The sequence below is a fragment of the Parus major genome, chromosome Z (assembly GCF_001522545.3).
Source record: "Parus major isolate Abel chromosome Z, Parus_major1.1, whole genome shotgun sequence".
Taxonomy (NCBI): domain Eukaryota; kingdom Metazoa; phylum Chordata; class Aves; order Passeriformes; family Paridae; genus Parus; species Parus major.
This window is the reverse complement of record NC_031799.1, coordinates 45,922,172-45,942,238: the sequence shown is the minus strand read 5'-3', so window position 1 is coordinate 45,942,238 and position 20,067 is coordinate 45,922,172. Positions and strand designations below refer to the sequence as shown.

Sequence of the window (20,067 nt, the reverse complement as noted above, 5' to 3'; positions counted from 1 at the left end):
TGAATTCCCAATTCTGTTTTGCTTATGTGCACAGCTATTTTTTTATTTATTGAACTGTCTTTATCATGACTCACTTTTTCTTGCACTTCTGCCATTTTGATTTTCTACCCATCCCACAAAGGCTGGGAGGGGGAGGAGTGTGGGGAAGCAAGCAATAAACTGTGTGGGATTTAGCAACCAGCCAGGCTTAACCCAAAAACAGGGAGGACCAGCCCTAAAGCAAAGTTTACCATGTGCTTCTATCACAATAAAGAACACTTTAAAACCAAAACAAGCAAAAAGTCCTGCAAAAAGACAGGAAGTCCTCCTTTGCCAATGCACGAAGAAATGAATACAAAAGAGAAAATGCTGTAGGAATGCAAAATCAAGCTTATCTGGTTAAACAGCACAAAGAATTGCTGCACACAGCAAACCAGGGCTCCTGGCTGTTGTGGAGCCAGAAAAAAAAAGTGTCAGGCCACACTGGGCCACACCTTTGCAGTCTTAACTTAAGAGAATCACAGAATCAATTAGGTTGGAAAACACCTCGAGATCGTCGAGTCCAACCTACGACCCAACACCACCCTGTCAACCACACCATAACACTAAATGCCACGTCCAGTCTTCCCCTAAACACCTCCAAGGACGGTGACTCCACCACCTCCCTGGGCAGCCTATTCCAATGTTATTCCAAGCTTCACGGCAGTGAAGAAATGCGGGTTCAGCTCAGGCTGCGAACACCTCGAACACCCAGAAGTCCTGTCTGACAACCCCGAACATGCAGGCACCGGGCACCGATCGCACACGTCTTTGAGGCGGTCTCCAGGACGAGCCAGCCCCCAGCCATAGCACTGATAACCAGACGCTGACAGGCCACGACGAACAGAGCTACAGAGCCAGAGCTACGTCCCGGGATCCACCGGGTGCCGCCCTGCACAGGCCCGTCCCGCTCCCGGGGATCCGCGGCCCAGTGTCGCCGGCTGCACGACACTGCCCTGCCAGGGCGAGCTCGACGGGACTCACCTGTCCGCACGCCGCGCGTCCGCCGATCCCGCCGCGGTCCCTGCTCCGTCCGCCGCCGGGGTGTCCGAACCTGGGGGTTCCGGCGGCTCCGGGTCCACCCCGCCGGTGCCGGTGGCGGCGGCCCTGCCCGGGGGCCGCACATTGGGCCGCACGGTGAGACGGGCCCGCCGAAACATGGCGGTGGCGCCGGGAGAGGCGCGCGCCCGCGCGCTCGCCCGCGAGCTCGGCGGCGTCAGCAGCGCGCGGCGGCGGCGGCCCGGCGATGCCGCGAGCCCGGCCGGCTCACGGCGTGCCGCCCCGGCGGCGCGCCCCGCGACGTCATCAGCGTGCGCCTATTGGGAGAGGAGGGGCACGAGGGGGAGCCCGTACAGGGCAGCCAATAACTGCGCCGTAGCCGCCTCTAACGCCCCTGCAGCTCCTCAGCCGCGTAGCTCTCAGTTCAGCCGGCTCTCAGCAGCCCTCCAAGCGCCCGCTTTGCCCCCGAGCCCAGGCTGTTACACCAAACCCCCCCGCACCTCCCCCTCACAGCCGGACCCGGGCGGACGCACGGCAGGAACCTCGCCGGACGCCCGCCCCCGGGGCAGCAGGCAACGGCGCGCATCCCGCTGATTGGGCCGCGTCCGCGCCGCGCCGTGACATCAGCGACCAGCGAGGTGCCATAAGGGGCAGCGGCGGCGGGCGGCGCCTCAGACAGCTCCGCTGGTGGGGGAGGTGTGCGGTGCTGCTGGGCAGGTGCTGGTAGTAGCGGTGCTGCGCGGCCTGAGCGTCTCGCCATGACCCGTGAGTACCGGGGGGCTGCTTGGAGTCTGTCGGGTAGCGAGGTAGACGGTGGGACTTGGGCCGGCCTCCTGGTCGGCTCCAGGCGCGATACCGGCTGGGGGTCGTGCCTGGGCCGGGGTCCGGGAGTCGGCCGCTGCGTGAGGCTCTTGCCGCGTCTGGCTCTTTGCGGCCTTGGCGTTCCAGCAGCGAAATCTCGTCAGCGGTGAGTGGGTGCGGATGAGACTTCTTCCCACGTCCTGCCTCCGTCGGAAACTGGAGGCGAAAACATCCTCCTCTGCCCTCTGGCGTTACAGTGGTGGCGGGACCGGGGAGAGAAATTAAGGTGAGGAAGGGCTGATACAACAGCCACGCTCCATTTCACTCCCGGCTGTCGCCCAGACTGAAGTTAAAGGACGTTGTATCAGTGCTCAACACTGAGTACTATGCTGCCTTGCTTGTGGTTGTTGAGGCTGTTGTTGAAAGAGCAAGAACAGCCGGTAAATAATGACCGTGTTCAGTTCTGACGAACGGCAGTGTTGGTACACCCGCTTTAAAATGGCGGAGAACTGTGAACCGGACCCAGGATGCTCCGGCTTCCTTTACTGCTGCGAGTGCTTCTGTGCCTTCTGCCTATTATGTCTGGCACTACAGAAACTCCTTGTGTTTAACTAAGGTGGTGCTTTCATATTCACTCGTAAAAACACGGTGTTTTGAGGCTGTGCGTTCACATTCATCTCGAAAATACACAGTTATGAGGGCACACTGCTGCTAAAGTGCAGCTGAAGACCTGGAAGGTAAACAGTTTCCACAGAGAGCATAATAAAGAGGTACGTTTAGGATTCTTGTTGGCATTTTTCTTCTCCTGGAGTTGAAAGAGCAAGGACAGGTTGAACTAAAGAATATGTCTTGCACAAACAGGCCGGGATGGGGGTGCTTGAGGAGGAATGTATAAAAGTCTACAAGCAGGAAGGGTGTACTGGTCTTTTTGTGGCAGTTCATGCTTGAATTTCAGAAAGCTGAATTGTCACTTGTTGGGACAATTTCATGGAAGGTTGAAATAGGTTGATATTATAGAATGTAGAAAATGCCAGTGCTTCCCTTGAAGATAGGGATACTTATTAAGCATGACAGGTGAAGTAATGAGGCCAAATAGCCCATGGAATGTTTACTTGGAAGCATTGATAGTACAAGTAAGTTTCTTTTCAGGCAGTTGTTTGGTACTCTATGCTTTCTATGCGTTGTGTATTGCTCAGCTTTTTTACCTTCTGTTTTGCTGTGCCAGCTGCTTTTTAGTGATACAATTGAGTTCTGTTCCTAAATTTAAAACCGTACTGTGTGTATGGAAAAACTCTGCAGAGCTTGTGCTCAGTGTTTACTTGGAAAACAGGAGCCAGAGGGTAAGTGTGGAGAGTAACTGCTCATAAGGAAGTACATGAGGTTTGAGGTGGAGGATAATTTTGGCTTTAGCAGTTTGTTTTGACTTCCTCTGTTTTCTTCATGATAAAATAAGGATTTCTTTTTTTTAAGCACTGTGGAAGAGCTCTTTAATTGCTGCCCAGTCATAATACATATAATGTTCTTTCCTCCTGAGCACCACAAAACTCAGGAACCATTTATGGCCTGGAATGTGTCATCTGCTCATGAGTCATCAAGTTCTAATCAACACTAGTACTGCCAGAGACATCTGGTTTGCTTCATTCTCTGAAAAAACAGCTGCCCTTCTTCTAAATGGACTTTGGGGACAGAATGCTAGTGAAGAGGATGAGTAGAAGTTCTCTTAGCTTTTCTGAAAGGTAGCATTTAATGCCCTGTAACAGACAAATAATACCTTCCAAGACAAGAGCAGCCCTGGGGAAGCAGCAGTCATACAGCACTGTTTTCACCTGAGCTTCTGGCATAGCTTACCAGGCAGTCCATAGGCTGTTGTGAAGCGTGCACAAACCCCCGCTTCTGCAGGGTTGCTCTTTTCTACTTCTTGACATGGCAGATGTTGGAGGTTAATTTTTCACAAATGGGATGGGACTGCTGGGTGACACATCACGAGCTTTTATTTCAGGCACCAGTCTCAGCTGCAGATACAGGAGATGGCACAAGCTCACGTCTGCCACAAGCAGCTCAAGATCTCTTCGTTACAGAACATTTTACAAGTTTTTCAGCCAATAGCATATTGCTAAAGCTTACAGACAGTTGTTCTATCCAATCACTAGAAACACAAGTACACTTCTTCAAACAATACTTGCTTGTTTACTTTCTATTAACAATACACAATACTCTGTTACTAAGCTTGAAACTTTCTATTATCTTGGTAAGGATATTTTTCTGCATTCTTAAGGTCTATCTTGGCCAAGCCTAAAAATTCAACTGTTGTTTCATGTCCTTGCATATTGTGTTATTGCATTTCTTTACTTTCAGCTGCAGCTAGCTCTTGAGTTCTCTGCCTTTTCTTTCTGACGTCAATTTTCATGGCTTCTGAAAGTGTTATTACCTTTACTGTACAGTGTACAGGAGAATCCTTTTTCCTGTGACCAGGCTTTCCACAGTTAAAACAAAGCTCTTTGGCTTTTGTACCAAATTGCACGGTCACAAGAGCTTTCAAAACCTTTTTGAGTTTATCTCCCAGCTTTTCTCCCAGTAAATCTCAGGATTTTAGAATCTCTTCCCCAAGAGCATTAGCTTGTACCCTAGCAAGGTGCTGTGGGGGGCTAAGTTTGCTGAAAGCTGAAAGCATTTGAGGAACAGTTGGGGGCCGCTCAGGCAAAGCTAAAATAACTTTCTTGCATTCCTCATTTGCATTAGTAAAAGCAAGGCTTTTAAGAATATAAGGGTGAGCCTGTTCATCAGGGCATTGCCTTTTGACAGCTTGTGTTAGTCACTCTAAAAAAGCACCGTAGGCCTCAGTTTCACCTTGCATTATTGTAGAGGAAGCATTTGTGTGACTACCTGCTGGTTCAACAGTGAGCAAGGCTTTTCTTGCAGCATTTCTTATATCTCTGAGCACAGGCCTAGGCAGGAAAACTGCCTGATCCTCCGGGCTGTCATTTGGTGCATCACCAGTTAATTGAGCAATGGTTAATAGAGCATAAGGACCACCCACATAATCTTCTATTACTCTATTGAGAAGTTTTCTCCACTCTAAGTCCCATAAGATGCACTGCGAATTAGATAAAATCATAGAAGCCATGTTGTGGCAATCTGCTGGAACCAGCTCGTAAGAATTAAAAATACTTTTCACCATATTATTAAAATATGGAGAAGTCAGCCCGCTATCTTTTATTGCTTGTCTGAGTTCTTTGATATCATAATGTGTTTGTATTGAGGATTTTGATTGTTTTTACCGTACCTCACCGGCCTGGCTAGAAGCTGGCCATTTAAAGAGCCAAAATCATTATCCTGTCTGAAATTTCGTCTAATATCAGACCAGTCAGTTAAGTGTATTGAATTAGTTTTCAAATTGGTCCCTGGAGGGTTCCCAGTTCTTGCCAGAACTGAGGCAGTCTCTGGGTTGGACTGAAGAAATTCAGGATTCCGTGTTAAGTTTGTGTGACCAGAGCTGGGCAAAGCCAAACCATCACCCGAGCAGTTTGCAGTGCCAGGCGTTTGTACAGCGGCAGCGGGCAGGCTCCTCGCTTCCTCTGAGCTGCGAACAGCGGCAGGCGCCTGTGCTGGGCGTGCTGCCTGTGCCTGGGCTCTCCGTGCAGCCTGAGGCTCTGGACCGAGCTGGCCGACCTGCCCCTCCCCTTGACCGTAACCAGAACCGGCCGGCACCGCTCCAGCACCAGAAAAAGTTGGGAAAGGTATCACCAACAACGACTTCTCCCCCCGCGTCTGAGGCGCTGTTACAGACGGATTAAAAGCGGGGAGACAGGGACCCCGGGCTGGGAAAGACGGGTTAGGTTTAACATTGGAAGAAATGTTCCCGGAGGAGGCAGGGGATGGAGGAGCAGGAGCTCTCGGTGCGGAGAGATCCGAGCCGAGCCGAGCGGAGATCGGTTTGGGAAGTTGGAATAAGGGTCGGGGGTGTTTAAGGGACTCAGGAGGGGAGCGGAGGGAACGGAGGGGCTCACCGAGGGGTCTGAATCGGGCAGGGGGATGGCTGAGGGACAGGTTCGAGCAGCGGAATGAATTGGAAAGTCGGGGCAAACCGCGGAAGGCTATAGGGACACAAGCGGGATCTGAGAGGGGACAGAAACGTTCTGGGGGGATGCTGGAGGCGAGAGATGAGGGGGGGCTGGCTGTGCCGCCTAGTGGGACGGTGGGCGTGGGGTGTCTGAGCAGGGACGAGGAGAGAACCAAAGCAGCGGGCGAGTTGGGGATCCCCGGCGCGGATTCAGTGACGCATGCAGTTTGAGACCCGGGAGCTAGCAGGTTTGGCACGGGGTAGGGATGGGGGGCTGGAGGGCCGCTCTGCGAGATCAGGGGGGCCGAATTTGCATTTGAGAGCTTGCTCTGGGACGCCGGAGAGAGGCGCGGGGTGGTTTTGACACGCGGAGGAGTTCTCCGGAGGAGCCGTGGAGTCGGTCTTGAGCCCGGGAGGGCCCACGGGTCCGGTCTTTAGAAAGATTTCTAATAGTGATCGACATACAGGAAATAGTTTGGCTACTGTCTCATCTCGGTTAACAGAGAGGGCATTATACAGTTTCCAGTTCACCAGATCCCAAAAGTCATAAGTTAAAGCAGACTTAGGGTCTATATGTTGAAAGTTTGTATTTACCCAAGTCAGCAAGTTTTTTAATTCATTTTACCCAATCTCTGTCTGAGATTCATCTTTTAGAAGAATGTCAAGCTGGTGATAAACGTCCCATTTCTCTTTGGACAAGAAATGTTGTCCCATCCCAAAGTTCCCCATAGATCCCTTCCTCACCTCACTCTGAAGTCCAGGAAGATAGGGAGGGAGAATCTCTTGTTTCAGGAGAGGGCCTGCTTTCTTTCAATGGTTTCACCTGATCTGGGGCTTCCAACACGATGACCAGAAATAGTCCACTGAGGAATTATAATATGAATTCCCTGCCTCTTGGGGCATCATTTATTGGAGGTTAATTTTTCACAAATGGGATGGGACTGCTGGGTGACACATCACGAGCTTTTATTTCAGGCACCAGTCTCAGCTGCAGATACAGGAGATGGCACAAGCTCACGTCTGCCACAAGCAGCTCAAGATCTCTTTGTTACAGAACATTTTATCATTTTTTCAGCCAATAGCATATTGCTAAAGCTTACAAACAGTTGTTCTATCCAATCACTAGAAACACACGTATGCCCTCTTCAAACAATACTTGCTTGTTTGCTTTCTATTAACAATACACAATACTCTGCTATTAAGCATAAAACTTTATATTATCTTGGTAAGAAGGATTTTCTGCATTCTTAAGGTCTATCTTGGCCAAGCCTTAGAACTCAATTATTGTTTCACATCCTTGCATATTGTGTTATTGTATTTCTTTACTTTCAGGCCTTGCAGCTGCAGCTATCTCTAAGTTCTCTGCTTTTTCTTTCTGATGCCCATTTTCACAGCTTCTGAAAGTGTTATTACCTTTACTGTTTCCCACAGGCAGGTACCTTTGTATGCTCAGAAATGGTGTGGGTACAAAGTGGTGGATCATACTATCAGGTTGCTTAGAAATGACCTAGTCCTAAGATGCTTTTGTATACCAACAGTTAGAGGCATTGAAGACAGAGATCTCTGGCTTTGAGGCTGGAAGATGGCATAGGCAGTCATAAGACTGTAGAGAGACTGAAAAGAGACACAACAGAAATTATGAGAGATGAAATTTTCATTTTTGAGTTTAGAAGAATATGATTGTGTTAGTTCAACAGCACAAATGATTATGCCTAGTATATCTGGAACACTGTCAGTCCAAACAAAGTAGAGCAAGAAGAAGTAGCAAGCCAGTGAAGCAGGTCTGGCAGGTGGGAGCAAAATAGAACTATGGAAGAGAATACTGAGGGGAGATTGAGATCCAATGCAGAAGAGTTTGCAATCTGTGGCCATTGCCTGGAAGACCCTGAGTATTTAGATGGAGCATCAGTAGTTTTGATGTTGTGCACTCCTGTTTTGTTGGACATTTGTTGGTTGGTAGTTGGGGGAAAGCTGTCTGTTCCCTGAAGAAGTGTCCTCTCTTCTGGCAGTGATGTGGGTTTATGTCTTTACATGCATATAGAAGTAATGTTACTCTTCTCACTTTTGTTGGAAGTAATGCCACCTAACTGCTAAGGTGCAGGCTTAAGTTTTGCACTTGATTTCAAATTAAGGAAACCTTTGAGGTCACCTCTTCAATAGTATTTGAGTGTAATCAATTTCAATGCTGTTCTTTCGGTTAAAAATTAATTCATAAGCTATTTTGAATGCTGGAATCTCTTTGAGAGTGGATTACTTCTCTTTGGATGAGTTACAGACGTGCTTTTACCCAGCCTACTGGTGTGTAAACTATATTTTGTTTCTATAAGGAGTATTAGAATTTTGGTAGTCTCTTGAACATGACGTACAGAATTGAAAAAGTAACAACTATGAGCTTTTAATTTCTCCTGTTGTACCCTGGGAGAGGACACTGAAATAGAAGATATGACCAGCTCTATACATTGTGCCAAACTGTCCTGCCTTTGTAACAGACTTTTACACAGGCAGACCTTGGGGGAAAAAAAAAACAAGTGGTAATACTTGTTTAACTGTATATTACCTTGCAGGTGGGAACCAGCGTGAACTTGCCCGCCAAAAGAACCTAAAGAAAACTCAGGAGATCCACAAAGGAAAAAGAAAAGAAGATAGCTTGTCTGCTTCTCAGAGGAAACAGAGGTAAGATCTCATAAAGCTGAATAAATGTTTAGGCAGAAAAAGGAGAAGAAAATGGGTCAGGAAGAATCTAGTGTCTTGGCTGAATACTTTGTTTTTATTCATTGGCTAATCACTTGCCAGAGCATAAACTGTGGATGAAATTTTGCAGTATCTGCTGTTAAACAGATGTATTTTTATTAAGTCCTGTAAAGCTTTTTAATTTTTTTGAGCAGCTTTTTGCCTACTGCAAAAGGGAAAAGATTGTGTTATGCTGTCTTGAAGATGTTCAATCCATTACATCCTTTATTTCTAAATTTATTTATACTCAAGTAAATTGTCTGCCTCATGGAGTAATGCATGCACTGAAGAAAACAGGGTAATAAAAACACCGTGCTCGTGGCTGAGAAATTTTGTACTGATTTTCTTTCCTTCTTCAAGTGGGGGCTATTAAAGGGAAGAAGCTCTGCTTAGAAAAATTGTGAGCCAGTGTCTGATATCCAACTGTTTTTACTTCACAGGGACTCTGAAATCATGCAGCAAAAGCAAAAAGCAGCTAATGAAAGGAAGTCTCTGCAGGCAGGAGCAAAATGAGCTGCCGCCATGGAGAAGATAGAGTGCACCAATGAAGCAGGACCTAGAAGATCATCCATAGAAGTGTCCGGCCATTAAATGATTAAACTTCTATTGTGCAGAGTTGTTCAACTAGCATTAGTTAGAGTATTTTCTGGTTACTATAGGCCTAGTTGTCTACAGTGCTCTTTCAAAACTGACTACAGTCTTCTGCATGTGTATGAATAAAAGTACCAAGCAATAGCTTCATTCTAGCTTTTGCTGCATTTGTTAGTTTTACGTAGTGGTTCCAGTAACAGAATTTCTGAATCTACAGTTAGACCAGATTTGGTTGCCCAAATTCTTGAAAGTACAGATTCATTCAGAATGGAACACACTTCTAAAATGTGCTTAACCTTGCAGAGGTCTGAACTGTAAATCTCAAAGTATTTTTACAATAAAATGTAATACAATAGCATGAAATACTGTCTAATCTGAAATGGTAATGTTTCATAATCAGATGATTTCTAAGTTACCAGTAACATAAGGAATAGATAACCTTGTGGAGAAATGCAGTGTAAGAATGTAAGTGTAATACAAAGTATAAGGTTAAGAAGAAATACATATTATAAACACTGTTTAAGTCTGCCCCATAGGAAAAATGCCTCTTGAGTTGCAGACTTTGATGGTGTACAAAAGTGACTCAGTCGAGTCCTGATCCTAGCATAGAGAAGCTGTAGGATTGCTGTTAATGAGTTCCAATGGAAGCAGATCTCGAAATTGTCATGCCACTAAAATGATTTGAAATCATTGCTTACACCTGCCTCAGGAATGTTAGTGTGGAAAAACTCAGCCCTTGCTTCACAGGCATGCTTGAGTATATTGTGTATTGACCAGGGGAAAACTGTTGAGAAAGCTTCTCTGTTTGACCATCCAGGAGGCACTCTGGCAGTCATATTCACACCACCTGAGCTGGGAATGAAGCCCCTTCACAACTATACCACTCACAGCCCAGGATTCCTTACCAGTTCAACCCCAGGTTCCCTAGTGTCAAAGTAGCAGTGTCAAAGATCCTGATCTTTAATATAATTTCATCTTGGTGCACTAACTGACAGGTGCCTCTGTGGAGGGACCCTAAACAAAAGGAACCCCTGGGATTTTATACCCTCATAGTCTAGGGGTGGGTCCTGGCTCCTACCATGCCTCAGGTCCCCGTGCCCTTTGTCTTGGCAGTGGGTTCGCAGTTCACAGCCTCTTGCCTTGGACTCCTGCAGCAGCTGCACTTGGAGCTGCCTCCAAAGAATGTGCTCCTCAGCAACTGATTTAGTCTCTAGAGACAGCTTTTGAAGCCTTTGCTTTTTAAGCTGTGTTCCATCTACGTGCATTCATTTACTGGTAACAGGCCCTGCTGCAGCTTGAGGAGAACTGGAAGGAAAATGTAGCTGGTGCTAGCAATGCTGACCTGCAGGTGCTGAGAAATTAAGCAAATTCACAGAATCACAGAATTTTTAGGATTGGAAGGCACCTGAGGAGATCATCCAGTCCGAGCCCCCTGCCAAGGAATGCACCCAGGTGCGGTTTGCATGTCCCCAGACAGACTCCATGACCTCCCTAGGCAGCCTGCTCCAGTGCTCTGCCACCCTCAGTGAAAAGTTGTCATATTGAGATGGAACTTCTTGTATTTTAGTTCATGCCCATTACTGCTTGTCCTGTCGCTGATTACCACTGAAAAGAGTCTGGCACCATCCTCTGGGCCCCTGCCTTGGAGATACCTGTTTGTTTTGATGAGATCCTCTCTCAGTCTTCTCTGGACGGAACAGGCCCAAGTCCTACATTCTCTGCTCACGAGAGAGATTCTCCAGACTCCAAATCATCTACGTGACCCTTTGCTGGACCCTTTCCAGTATGCCTGTCCTTCCTTTACTGAGGAGCCCAGTACTGAGCACAGCAGCAAATCCTTTGCTCGCCTGTCGTTGGCTCGGTGCCAGCTCCCGCTCTGCAGCCGCCCAGCGCGGCTTTCCCGGCGGAGCAGGCCCAGACCAGCACCCGGGGCCGCGCCCCTTCCGGCGGCGGGGCGCGCTCGGGGCTCGGCGCATGCGCGGCGGGCGCGCGGCCATGGCGGACAGGGTGCTGTTCCGGCGCGGCACCGGGCAGGTGGGAACGGGAATGGGGCCGGGAGCGCGGGGCGGGAGCGCGGGGCGGGCGCGGGGCCTTGCGATGGCGCTAAAGGCTGTGTGGCTTCCCCAGAGCGACGACTCGGACATCTGGGACGACACAGCCCTCATCAAGGCGTACGACAAGGCGGTGGCCTCCTTCAAGGTAAGGGGTCGGAGCGGCCGTGGCTGGATCCTGGGGCTGAGGCCGCTGGATTGGCATTTATTGTTTTTTTTTCTTTCTCTTCCCTAAGAATGCCTTAAAGAACGGGGAGTGCTCAGAGCCTTCAGACAAGCAGGAGCAGCGCATGATGATAAAGAGAAAAAACCATAAAAAGAACAGAAATAGAAACAAGAGCAATACAGCGCCTTTGAAACAGGTCGTCTCACTTGTAAATGCCAGTGGTGCTCGTACTGCATGGTGGTACTTCGGTACTCGGAAGTAGCTGCTTTAGCACCTTGAGAGCAACATTTTGGGATGGTGGTGTGGGGTGATAACGTTATAAACTTTATTTTTAGGTTATGTATAGGAATTTCATTAAATACAAAGGAAATGCTGTAGGTGGGATCTATATTTCTGGACTTTTTTAAAAGTAGTTTAGGAAAAGGCACCTTCTGTTCATCCCTTGGTGTAGGTATTTACATGCTTCTCTTGCTTCTGTTGCAGTGGAAAGTTGGTGACAGCTGCAGTGCTGTTTGGTCTGAGGATGGTAACTTGTATCTAGCAACTATTGCCTCCATCAACCAGAAGAGAGGCACATGTGTTGTCACTTACACAGGATATGGAAATCAGGAGGAGCAGAACCTGTCTGATCTACGTCCTCCAACCAGCGATGAAACAGTAAATGGGATGAGCCATTCTGGGGAGGTGAGGGACTTTTTCATTCTTCTATAAAGAAATGGGAAAGCATGAGAGTCACTTATTTTAGTATGTCTGGTAGCACTGCTGGTGTTCAGCATGAGAAGCGATGCACAGTTCTGTTGTAAACAGGCACAAGCTGATGGAGGGAATGAATGCTTCCCTTTACTTTTTGAATTCAGCGTGGAAGAAAGGGAAGGGACAACAAGAAATTCACCAGTGAAAGATAACATAGCTCAAATGGTGAGCAGATAAAGCTCCTGAGTAGGTCTGGGAGGGCTAGAGAAGGGGGATGGATGTGAATGGGACTTTCCAAACTATTTCACACTAAAATTTCTTGCTCCTAGACTCCTGTTTAGTGCATTTCATAAAAACGTCTTTGTCTTCTAGAATGAAAATGAGACTCCATATTCAACAGATGAAAGTGAAAAATCTTCCCAGTCATCTCGAAACAAAAGTGACTGCACAAAAGCAAGATTTTCCCCTCAGAACTTGAGATTTCCTACACCACCACCACCACCACCAGGCCTAGGAAGGGTAAGCTCAACCTTAATATAAATACTTTATTACCATCGTTAAGCCTGGTATTTTTGTGTGAATTCTGAGACAATATGATAGTATTTAGCATTGTCTAGAATTCAATTAACAGCATTTTGAGAATGGATGTACAGATATGCATGTCAGTACCTGTTGGTCTGCTGTTTTGTAATAATTTGGCCACAGTATAGCCTTTCTGCAGTGCTGCTGTCTAGTGAGGATCACCTTCTGGTCCTTGGCTAACACTTGCTTTCCTATTGCCTTTTAATTTGTTCCACGGATACTGGTGGTGTGATTAAGGACAGTGCTGTTTATGCTTTAAGATTTTGCATTTTCTAGCCAGTCAGTATGTTAGACTTCACAGGAGGTATCATGAAAGCCTCTCAGCTGTAGCTGCTCTCTGGAGTTAAGAGTGAATGGGGTATTGATACACCCTTCACTCATCCTGTCATGTAGGAGTCCAAGTAATAGTATAGTTGTTCTCTAAAACACAGTGTTATGTTTTCTAAATATTACTGCTTGTGCGAGATTTCTTTATAAGGTTTTATTTTATCTTTTCTTCTTTTCTATCCATAGATTTGTATCCAGATCTTTATTTAAGGACTTTTACTAGCATAGTGGAATTTAGTCAACTTCTGCCCCATCCACACAGGAGCAGAGAAATTATCTCTTTGCCTGTGTGAATATTTGTTCTGTTTCTTCCTGTTGAGAGTGTGGCCATTGACTTCCACTTATGAAAACTTTTTAAAAATGCTTCTATTAATCAGAGCCCTGTTTCAGCAGTGTTTACCCCAGTGACATGAATAATCTTAAGTTGTGCATCTCAAATTACAGAATGTGTCTCAGAAATAGCTACTGTCTGTATTTTCATTAAATTGCTGGGGTATGTTGTCTATTGTTTAAGGTATATGAATTGGTATATAAGCTTAAATAAATTCTCTTAAGTAAAATCCTAATACCCCAAATTCCCTTTTAATTTGTACTGTTTCACTTTTTTTTTTTTTCCCCGTGTAGTCTGGATCAAAATTCAAGGCACCTCCATCATTTTTATCTTGCTGGCCCCCACCCTTCCCAGCAGGACCACCAGTAAGTGACAGAAGAATGGGGAATGAGTATTAGTGATCTCAGGTTTTCTCACTGAATGTGCTCACTACCTGTGTTTTTAGAACACATTTGTTCTGTTTGCCATTTTTTTTCACATATTTGTTAACATATTCAGTTACAAATATTATGATAATCTAATGTACAAGGTCTGATTTTTACTCATTTCTGTGACATTTGCATACTCATTTCAGTGAAGCTGTTGGTAAGAATATCAAGGGGTAAATTATTTGAAGAAACTGCACTTTATATTAACAGCATTTCACTGAAGAAGATAGTATTTTTCCCTAGAAACACTTTTTGTGAACAGTTAAGCTACGGGAGTCTTGTTTTTCCTAGGCTTTGGAAATCACATGTTTTCAGAAAACACCATCTTTGACTCCTTTTCAGAGAACAAATTAAGGATATGTTCCTATTTTTCAGTTTTATGTTTTAATCTTTTAGAATTAGGTGCTCTCTATTCTGGGAAACACCCTATTGAAATGTAGACATTTCCTTTGTGGTTTCTTAGTTGATTCCTCCTCCACCACCCATGAGGCCAGACTCTGCTGAGGACGATGAAGCATTGGGAAGCATGTTGATAGCCTGGTACATGAGTGGTTACCACACTGGATATTACCTGGTATGTGCTGCTGTGGTTTTGAAGTGTCTTGGTAATTTAGCACTGCTGTTGGTGCTCCTTTTTGCAGCAAGAAGCCATAGAGGGAGTGCTGCTTTTTAGGTCTCTTATTCTAATTTACAGTCACTACATTTAAGGGTGTTTTCTATTGTATAAGTATTGTCATTGAGTAGAATTCATATTCTCACTCAATTCAGTGAGCCAGCATGTATATGTATTATATATATATATATAAATATATATATATTTAGTTGATGTTTTTGTACTTTTTCCACTGTCAGGTACTTTTATGATCACTGTTTTACAGCCATTCTAAAACAACCAAGTCTGTCTTTGTAGACAGGTGGAGTAAATACGTTTATTTTTCAGTAGTCTTCTATGTATTTTCTTTATGTATTTTTCTTTAGTATGAGTGGTAATATCACATTTAAGATCAGATTTGGCACTTTTGCAGAGATAGTTCATCAATAATTGTTTCTTGTCATTGTGAAGGTCCAGTAGAAACTGTCAGCGTAGTTGTGAAAATCTGTCACTTGTATTATTGATTCATATTTTCATCTGTGCACTTAATGAAGAAAGAAAATGATGAAATGAACACTTTGCACTGAGGAAGTTGGAAAGGGAGGATTTGGTGCTTCAGATTATATATAATTGTGGATTGCTTTAATTTACTTTCAACTGAACAAGAAATATATATTTGAAGTATATATTTTGTATAGCCTCTGCGTATCAAAAACACACTTTGGCTTTTACTATTTTTAAACTGCCCATTCTGATTTCCAAAGAAAGTTAAAAACTGTTTGTGATTTGTAGAGGACTGAAAAAGATTGTCCAGAAATGTTTTTGTTCTGCAACTAAAGCTTTTATTTGCATGTTGGCAAAATCAAGATTTTACTAAATTGTATCCTGTAGGGTTTAAAACAAAGCCGAATGGAAGCATCGCTGGAGAGACAAACACATGCAAAGTAACCGAATATCCACCATTGTTCTGGAGGATTGTAAGTATTGCAGCTTTGTGGTAAATGAAGATACAGTCAAGTTTTGAACTCCCTTCAAAAACCTCTTGGCTTTGGGACTTCCATCCACTTTAATGGCTCTCTGTAAAGACTACTTCTGCCAGTAGTAATCCCTTCTCTGCTTAGCAGCTATGGAATTGTATTTTCGTGGCTAGAATGAAGGAAAGAATTCATTGCTCTGATGAGAGTTTTAACTACAGCGTTTGTCTGCATAAGGATTAACAGTGCATCTTATTTGAATTATTAATGGTTCATAGTGGGCTGTTCTGGGAACAAAAGGTTGTAAGTGAAATGCAGTTTTTTCATCTGTGTTTCCTTACACAGATGGATTGGTAGGTTGTAGCTAAACTTTATTTTCAGGACAAATTCAGTCCGGTAATGTCGAGCAGTTCAGTGCTCAGTACTTCAGTACCTGTGCTTGTATTTGAAATGCTTTGTCCAGAGTTCTCCATTGTATTGTTCACTTCCTTATAAAACAAAACTATATTCTCCTGGGGAATTGTTTTCTGATTTTGTGAGAACATGTAATTTCTATGTAATTTAGTAATTCTTTATGTGTTTAAAAGCAAAAAGCTCTTTTATACTAATTTTTGCTTCTTTTTTAAAGCCAGGTACAAATCTTTTCCATTGAGAGGTGTATATCACTTATGCATTGGGGATTGATGGTGAAGAACTGAATTTTTACCAAGACAATTAGTCATAATGTTTTCTTAACACTGAGCTGTCCCTGTTAACAAATAAATAATTTCAGACTAGTAATTAAATGTGCATTGAAATGAGCTATTTCTTAAAAGACCTCTAGTCAAATGTATTTCAGAAACACTGCAACGAAGTACTTTTTACTTCCTTGAGGCAATTTCAAGACTTCTTATTGCATGTTAGATTTAACTCTTTTGACCCCGTGTGATAGATTTTCTTTATCTCTCAACATGTCTTGCATTCCTCAGGCTTTCTGTCTGAATGACAGCACCAGAACGATTGATTATGGTATCCTCTTTTAGGAGAAAGCTGTGGCAGCAATGTGTGTTGCAGTGGCCACTGGTGCCACTGGCGTGGAAAAGAGTGTGCTGTTGTAGTAGGAGGGACATCTTACAGGTCTGATTAGAATCATGAAATTTGACAGCTGGTTTCAGAAAGGCTATTGTCTCATTTAAAATGTGAATAAAGTTCTACTTTTTAAACTTTGAGTTTAGGGATGTAATTTGTTTTGGGGTGCTTTTTATTTTGAGCTTCCACTGGCATCTCTTGGTTGGTTGGATGAATGGCTGAAATACAGCAGAAAGCCTATATACATATATACATTATATTGCCTTTTTCGGAGTACCATTACTGAAAGCAAATTAGGGAAAGCCTGTGGAAAGGTATGTACGGACATGGATTTCAGTTCTTACAACGTAGGGCTGAATTTTACCCTACCCTACTCTTAATAGAGGCTGTAGCTACAAAACTAGGTAGCAATTTAGTTAATGCCAATGGTTTTCTTTTCAGGGAAATAGAGGTATTACTACATTCACTTCCTTTTCCTACTGCTGTGGTCATGTGTCAAAAAAATCAGTTTTCCTACAAGTAATTAAGCAAGAAAATACTTAATCATAACTTACCTAAGCTACTTTGAAGGCTTTTTTTTTATGTCTTGGTGACATAAATTAAGACTAACTGCAGTGAGGTAAAGCTTCTATATCATCTTTTCAGATTGCTAAAGAGGCAGAACTGCTCTCTGCTTCAATCAGTTATGTTAATGTCTGACATTGTTAAAAAAAGTGGCCTTCAGTTTTTAACAGTAGTAAAATCTAACATACAATAATTTTACTCCAGTTCTGACTTCAGTAAAGGGGTTTATGTTTTAAACAAATAAATCAGTCACATGAATTAAATGCAAGCAAATTGACTGAGTAGAATATTAGTAAACCTGTGTACAAGAAAGAGGCAAGTAATTCACACATGAGCACTTACCACACTGAGAACTCCCAACAGATGACCACTGGCAGGATATGTCACCTGGAAAGGAGCCTTCTCCCATCCCCACTGAAGATGTGAGGTGGTACAGGATAATCTGGGACTCATAGGCATGTCCTCTCCTGGCTGCTGGGAAAATTAACCCTATCCTGGCTGGAACCAGGACAATGTTTATTTGCAATGGAGGGGTATAGTTAATAGTACAAGAGAAGGAAAAACCCTAACACTTCCAAACTTTTCTAGGATTGAAAAATTGGTGAAAAGGGCAAAACCCACTGCTAAGGTAATTTTAAACTCCTACACCAGGGGATCCTTCATTGTGATGCTAGACATTTTAAGGGCCTCTATCAAGGAGCCAGCCCACCATTGTTATTGTCACAGGACCAGACAATCAAGAAACAGTGACATAAAACCACCGTTGCTGCTGCTCTGGCTGTGATCTGATGTGAACATGTGGATAGTTGCCACTTCTTTTAAGGTAGACACATTATCAAGCATTCTAAAGAAATGTCTGTAACAGTGATTTGCTAACAGAGCTTTCTGAGCTTCTAGAGAAGATGCTCCAAAGCCATATGGAACATGAACAAATAAACAGTGATGCTAAGGTATGGTACATTAAAAATACAACAAATTTCATTGCTGCTGGGTTGAAAACAAATAATAGAACTTTGAAATCTACATATTTGAGCACTGTGATACTCAGACTGAGGAGAGTGATAAAGGGTACTCTAGCAGGCATATCAATGCCTAGTAGAATAAGATACCAGTATGGATGCTAACTCTGAAGCAGACAGCATAGTGCCTGTGAAACTACAGGCCACATAACTTTCTCAGTCTTGCCTGGGAAAGTGGCCTGGGAATTGATAAGGAGGAATTAAAACAATCCTCAGAGATAGGAAGCAGCCTTGCAGGTGCTGTTTGTCTGTTCCTTGTTTTCTTGCAAGAGAAAGTCGAGGGGTGGTGAACCCCACTGACCAATGATGGTGATGTGTTAGTTTACTAACCAACAAGAGTTTTCTTTGTGTACTTTTCACATATCAGTCTATAACAAAGAATAACAAATAAACCGGAGAGAAACTTCTCCAGTTCAACTCCATGAGACAGTCTGTGTCATTCTTTTTGCTGTTCCCAATAAAGCGACAAACCAGTGTCTTTACAAGTGTTCAAATACCACTCTTACAGAACAAAGCAAATAAAGCACCCACTTGTGCAGGCACTGGAGGTCAGACATCAGATCAGCACTGCAGAGATTGAGATACCAAGCATAACTATCACTCTCGGGCCTGAGTACCATCACATGAGCTTTCCAGCCTTGTCTTATGGTCACCCTACTTACAAGATGAGATTCCTGTAATTAAATCACTATACTGAAATGTATGCCAAAAATAAAGGAAGATAATATGACAGACTTGGCATTTGTTTACAGAAAAAAAACCAAAACATTTTTCCTGACTGGGTATGACGTGGTTGTTTTAAGACTATACTAGAAAAAAATTACAATGAAAAAATATTCTGGAGATACAGAGTTTTAACAGCTAGAGCTTATAAGCTAATATAACGAGCAACAAAGATATGAAGCTCTATTTTAAGTCAGTCTATTTTCCCACTGATTTTTCTTGTAATTTCCATTGCTTTGTAGAAGGGGAACTAAGAAGGCATTTCAACAACAGTCTCAGCAAAGTCCAGTATGTAAGCAGGCTGAATATACTTTGAGAAGCAAGGTATATTTTGGGCTGTGTATAGAACAGGAAGAAGTAATACCCATTAAAATGACAATTTGCAATTTCTGTAAAGTATACAAACAAGATTAATTTATCCTGAAGCAGGGTCTTCTCTACTCAGACACTTTTTACTTAATTTGAAATTCTCTCCTTTAAACTCACCTACTTCTAACAGGCTATCATCCTGCAGCCACAGGATAAATGGGAAGCATCTGAGGTGCAGCAGGTGTAAACACTGCTAAACTATCAGTTTGGCTGCAGATTTCATTCTTTTACCCTGCAGGAAGGATGCACTCCTTCAGGTTAAGAAAAAGACCTAAATTTTATGCTGCAGAGAGAACATGACCTTTCCTGTTAAGAATCAAACTATGTAATTTCCTGAATATTGTGCCAACGAATGACAGCAGCAGATCCAAGTAAAACAATCCATTAAAATTTAGATTATGGGCAATAGGTTACTATCTGCTTGCCTTTCTCAGGTTTGGCTCTGCTGTTGTTGTTCATTCTGTAACTCAATAGCAAGGTCATCAACAGAAAAGGCAAACTATATCTCCATAGAGGGTGTAAGAGGTCTCATGAGCACTCCAGAGATACAAGGAATTTTCCATTGACAAACTCAAGGCACCCACAGGAAGGGAAGGGGAGGGGGGACAGGGAGAAAATAAAAGGTATTCCTCCCTTTTCAAAATGAAATCTGTTTCAATTTTCCCCTGTTCTCTACACCCGTTTTTTGCAGGACAGTGTTTGGCTTTCAGAGGTGCTGAACACTTGATTCTAATTGAGGACAGCCATGCATCTCATTTGGCTCATCCCCCTCAGAAGGATCTGAACACACACCCTTCAGCACAACTGCTTTGGAGACCTGATTCAATGTTCTTCTAGGAACACCAAATAAGTGTCCAGATAAATGCTTTCTCCTTTCTAAAAACATATCCTCCTTGCCACTCTTTGCTCTGGCTTTAACCTCAGACAAGTCTAAGGCAATTTAATTTTAATCTTGTCACAACTTTTGCAAAAGCCATTCTC

At 43.9% G+C, this 20,067-nt stretch overlaps 3 protein-coding genes and 1 long non-coding RNA gene across 15 annotated transcripts in view; 3 read left to right on the top strand and 1 right to left on the bottom strand.

Moving 5' to 3' along the window:
• The window catches only part of BDP1 (B double prime 1, subunit of RNA polymerase III transcription initiation factor IIIB), a 53,663-nt gene extending 52,470 nt beyond the window's left edge, over positions 1–1,193 (bottom strand). For all 11 annotated transcript variants that reach the window (XM_033520324.1, XM_033520325.1, XM_015653634.2 and 8 more), the window contains exon 1: positions 1,003–1,193. In XM_033520324.1, coding sequence (XP_033376215.1) covers positions 1,003–1,178 — 176 coding nt within the window. In that variant the 5' untranslated portion in view covers positions 1,179–1,193. The remainder of the gene's footprint in view (positions 1–1,002) is intronic.
• Positions 1,194–1,381: 188 nt separating this feature from the next.
• On the top strand, positions 1,382–9,562 carry LOC107216346 (small EDRK-rich factor 1-like). Its single transcript, XM_015653352.1, has 3 exons — positions 1,382–1,782; positions 8,443–8,551; positions 9,049–9,562. Exons 1-3 carry the CDS (start codon positions 1,776–1,778, stop codon positions 9,119–9,121), a joined length of 189 nt encoding a protein of 62 aa, XP_015508838.1. The 5' UTR covers positions 1,382–1,775; the 3' UTR covers positions 9,122–9,562.
• LOC117243701 lies at positions 2,595–8,442 on the top strand. The gene is made up of 2 exons (XR_004495511.1): positions 2,595–3,757; positions 6,794–8,442. It is a non-coding gene; the product is annotated as an uncharacterized LOC117243701 (long non-coding RNA).
• Positions 9,563–11,140: 1,578 nt separating the features above from the next.
• LOC107216344 (survival motor neuron protein-like) lies at positions 11,141–16,551 on the top strand. Of its 2 annotated transcripts, XM_015653350.3 has the most exons (9): positions 11,141–11,233; positions 11,327–11,398; positions 11,487–11,612; positions 11,900–12,100; positions 12,482–12,628; positions 13,643–13,714; positions 14,241–14,351; positions 15,261–15,346; positions 15,972–16,551. In XM_015653350.3, the coding sequence occupies exons 1-8, from the start codon at positions 11,174–11,176 to the stop codon at positions 15,315–15,317; spliced, it is 846 nt and encodes a 281-aa protein (XP_015508836.1). In that variant the 5' UTR covers positions 11,141–11,173; the 3' UTR covers positions 15,318–15,346; positions 15,972–16,551. The 2 variants fall into 2 exon arrangements, with proteins under 2 accessions (XP_015508836.1, XP_015508837.1); XM_015653351.3 differs by lacking the exons at positions 11,141–11,233; positions 15,261–15,346; positions 15,972–16,551 and having other exon boundaries at positions 11,297–11,398; positions 14,241–14,523.
• Positions 16,552–20,067: the final 3,516 nt, after the last annotated feature.